This window comes from Carlito syrichta, unplaced genomic scaffold (assembly GCF_000164805.1).
Source record: "Carlito syrichta isolate Samal-C Ts95f unplaced genomic scaffold, Tarsius_syrichta-2.0.1 Scaffold315711, whole genome shotgun sequence".
In the NCBI taxonomy this organism is placed as follows: Eukaryota; Metazoa; Chordata; class Mammalia; order Primates; family Tarsiidae; genus Carlito; species Carlito syrichta.
In genome coordinates, this window is record NW_007259807.1 from 315850 (window position 1) to 319704 (window position 3855).

The following is a 3855-nucleotide window of genomic DNA, read 5'->3' on the forward strand; positions in this document are numbered from 1 at the left end:
CATCTCTACAATAAATCAAAAAATTAGCCGGGTGTGGTAGCGCGCCTGTAGTTCCGGCTCCTTGGAAGGCTGAGGCGGAAGGATCGCCGGAGCCCAGCAGGTCGAGGCTACGGTGGCCGGGAGCGTGCCACTACACTCTAGTCTGGGCAACAGCGTGAGACTTCAACTCCAGAAAAATAAAAGAAAAAAAATGAAATGTGCTAGGAAAACATTTAAGTCTCAAAAAAGTTTTCTTGACCAGTGTACCACTATAGATGCTTAGTCTTTACTTTTTAAAAATTCCTATTATCTCAGTAAATCATCAAATATTTCGTGAGTATCTATTGGCTTAATACTAGATAATTTAATAACTTATCCTTTCAGATTAGAAATAAGCATCTATGAGAATATGTGAGAGGTTGTGTGTATGTACGTTTACATGTGGGTGGATAAAGAGACAGACACAATATGGGTTTCCAGTAAAATCCCAGGAGCAGGAGACAAACTCAAATATGTCTTGTTCTTTGTTTTTATTTAACTCAAAATAGTTAATAACATAAAAACTTTTAAAAAATATCTCCAATACTCGACTTTTCATTTATTTTTGGTTGGTGACACTTGATTCTTTCATTCTTGCTTTCATTTCCAACATGTAGTGACACAATCTATCGTAAAACATATCTGTTGCTAAAGCAGCAGGCCTGAAACCTAAATATTTAGATCCTAATAAAAAAAAGCCCATGATGTAGTTATTTGTTTTGATTTTAAATATTTTCCTAAAACACAGAAATTCATTAAAACTAATAACCATAAATAGGCTAGCTAGTAATTAGTTTTCGATGAAATGCCCACATAGAGCACATACATACAGGGAGTTATACATGCTTTCATCCCACACTACTCAAAACGTGAAAGTCTGTAGGATGTGCAGTGGAGTTCCATCACAAACATATTTAACTTCCATTAACTCGATACATGAGGTCAGTGAAAAGGAAGCCGTGGGGAAAAAGACACGAAATCCTGTGGCGGTGCCACATCTTTGATGACTGCATGCCCTTGAGGAAACTGAAAAGTGCTGCCCATCCACTCCTGCACATGTGGTCAGTTCATGTCTGCCTCTCCCAGGGCAAGCATCTTGCAGGGTTGAGTGTGATTCTAGTGTTTAGAGGTATGTGCTTTTTATACAAAATGGCCCCTAAACAAACACCGACAACTTAATTTGGGCTTCAGATGAAGAAACATACTTTTTTTCCAACACTGGAGGAAAACGCGTTTGTGGCTGGGATATACAGATCTCCAACACTGCACCTTTCTAAAGGGCACTCAAGGACCATCCTAATAGCCCCTCTGACCTTATGTACTGATGCTAGAAGCCAATCACTGGGCATGATACAACTCCACTGTAATGTCAATTATAATGCCAAGGTTTTTAAAATGCTATAATATTGTCAGTATAACTTAATTTCCAGTTTAGTTCCCTCCTCACATTTAGCAGTGTGTTTCTGTGACCCTCTCCTGGTGCCAGCACTTGAGAATGTATCCCTGGCGGAGAAAATCTTGTGGTGAAAAGATTAGTGTGTCATAAGATCTGAACAAAAAGTTACCAAAGTTAATCAGTCTCGGTGTAATTCAGGATGTGATTCTCAATTCGCAAAAGGTGCGACTGAAGCAGAGTGACTTTGTCTTGCTCCTGATGCTCCCAGGAATCTCCTGCGGTCTCCTTTCCAAGGGGTTTCTAAGTTGGCAGCTATGTTCTACTTCTTAAACACTGGCCTTCGCATGACCACTGCTCTGGTTCAGTTTCTATTTTTAAAAGCACCGTTCTAATGGAAACGTCCCTGGCCTGATGAGCCTGAGACTGTGGATCTGACCACTAGCTAGAGCTGTTATGTCATAGAGTTTAGGTTAATTTGGTTGGTATCGATTTCCTTGACTGCGACTTTGAAATTTGCTTTAGCTCCGTTCAGCCTTGTAGAGTTTCTACCTGGGCTGGAGATGAGGGTAGAATATCCCATGGAGAACACCTTCAATAACCACATTTGGAAAATCTGAAAAACAAAAGGAAAAACTGATCTTCTATGTGCAACAATAACACATACTTGCAGTTTGTCGACTGCAGCAAGGTGAGGCCCACGGTAAGGTAAGGCTCTGCACCACCGTGCAGTGGCCTTGTTCAGGACATGCCATCAGTCACACTGCTTCAGCCGGGGGGGCCACTGGAGCATACCACCTGGTGCTGAAGGAATGCGCAGCCAGATTTGTAGCTTATTGATTTAAGGGATGTTCTAATGGTTAATGCTACTAGGCCCTAGCTCTTTATCTGAATGTTTTCTCACAAGGAAGATGGATTACACTGGCAATTCAATTTCTAACAAAATCTCAATATACTTGAAGGAATTCCAAGATTTCTACTGGGAATACTTCACTGCAGTTTTTCCACTGTGGTTTATAGCAGCATTTAGTCCAAGTTGTCTTGAGTCTACTTGTTCTATTACACTAGCTTCTTGAAAGTAGTAAGATGGGGGCCTGTCTTTCTAACTTCAAAGGGCAAATTTTTGACAAAAGCCATTCTGCTAAGCTTGAAAAATCAGCTATATTATCAGAGGAGATACCAAGGAAGCCCAGAGGTGCGAGCACGTGGTACCACATTCCAGTGATCAGAGTAAGTCAAATATGAATGGATTGCTTGAATGGGAACCAGACTGTCTTCAACTTGTGCATAATTATATCCAGGAACTATGCTAAAGAGAAGAACTTTAGTAAATATAGTTATTTTATAAGACAGTTAAGTGGTTCAATTTTTTAAGGAAAAAAGTTTGTACAACTTCTATAGAGCATTTACTATGCAAAATCACCTACAAGGGGACATGGCCTCATTAGAGGAGGCTCTTGGAGGAGCCGTCTAGGCAGAGAAAGCGAATCGGGTGAGAGCACAGAGGGTTCAGAGACTGAGATGGAGCCCAGTGTGGCAAGAGGAGTGGGCGTGAGGAGGCTGGAGGCCCCTGGGAAGAAAGGACAGGAGTTCTAGATTTATCTGAAACAATGGGAAGCTACTGAAGGATCTTAAGCAGAGTGAGACAGGACCGAATTGTGTTTTGAGAAAGACGATTCTGGCTGCCAATCACAGAATGGACTGGAGCCAGTTCCAAGTAGATACAAGGAGGTCAGTTGAGAGTCTCCTGCGGTAGTTCAAGAAGCTGGGGGCAGCCAGAACAAGATCATGGTGGGAGGATGGAGAACGGTGGAGGGGTCCTAGACAAATGAAGAACAGGACTGGTGGCAGATTAGATGTGGCAAGTAAGGGAAAAAGGAGAAGCCAAGGATATGTCTTGGGTTTCTGGCTTACATAACCGGGGGCGGGGGGTGCGGGGGGCTCAGAATGGGAGGAAGATAGAAGACAATAAATTCCGTTTTGGACTGGCTGAGTTTGAGGCACCCTGGAGACCTGCCAAAGGGAAAGTCAAGTAAGTGGTTGGATACAGTGACAAGTTTGCCTCAGCAAATATTTATGGAGAGGCCTATGTGTCATGGATGAGCCACTTAACAGACGTGTGAGCTTGTGAGTTATTAACTTCTCTGTGTCTCCCTTTCTTCAACTGTGAAATGAACTTCACAACGGCACTTCCCTTACAGATTGCTGTAGAAATTAATGAATGAAGCAAAGTGCTTCAATTGAGCTTGGCAAACAATAAGTACCAGCCATTACATACCAAGTACTGTGCTAATTACAGGAAATGATAAGTAAATAACGGGCCCGTGTCCATGTTGTGCAACTTACATAGTAGTTGGAGAGACAAGCGAATGAACAAACAAGTGAAATATTTTTTTTTTTTTTTTTTTTGAGTTGGAGTCTCACTCTGTCGCCCAGACTGGAGT

At 42.0% G+C, this 3855-nt stretch overlaps 1 protein-coding gene across 1 annotated transcript in view; it reads right to left on the reverse strand.

The window, feature by feature from the left end:
- Positions 1-516: 516 nt before the first annotated feature.
- The window catches only part of SNX24 (sorting nexin 24), a 178005-nt gene continuing 174666 nt past the window's right edge, over positions 517-3855 (reverse strand). The window contains exon 7 of the mRNA XM_021706531.1: positions 517-2027. Within this exon, the coding sequence (XP_021562206.1) occupies positions 1960-2027 (68 nt within the window). The 3' untranslated portion in view covers positions 517-1959. The remainder of the gene's footprint in view (positions 2028-3855) is intronic.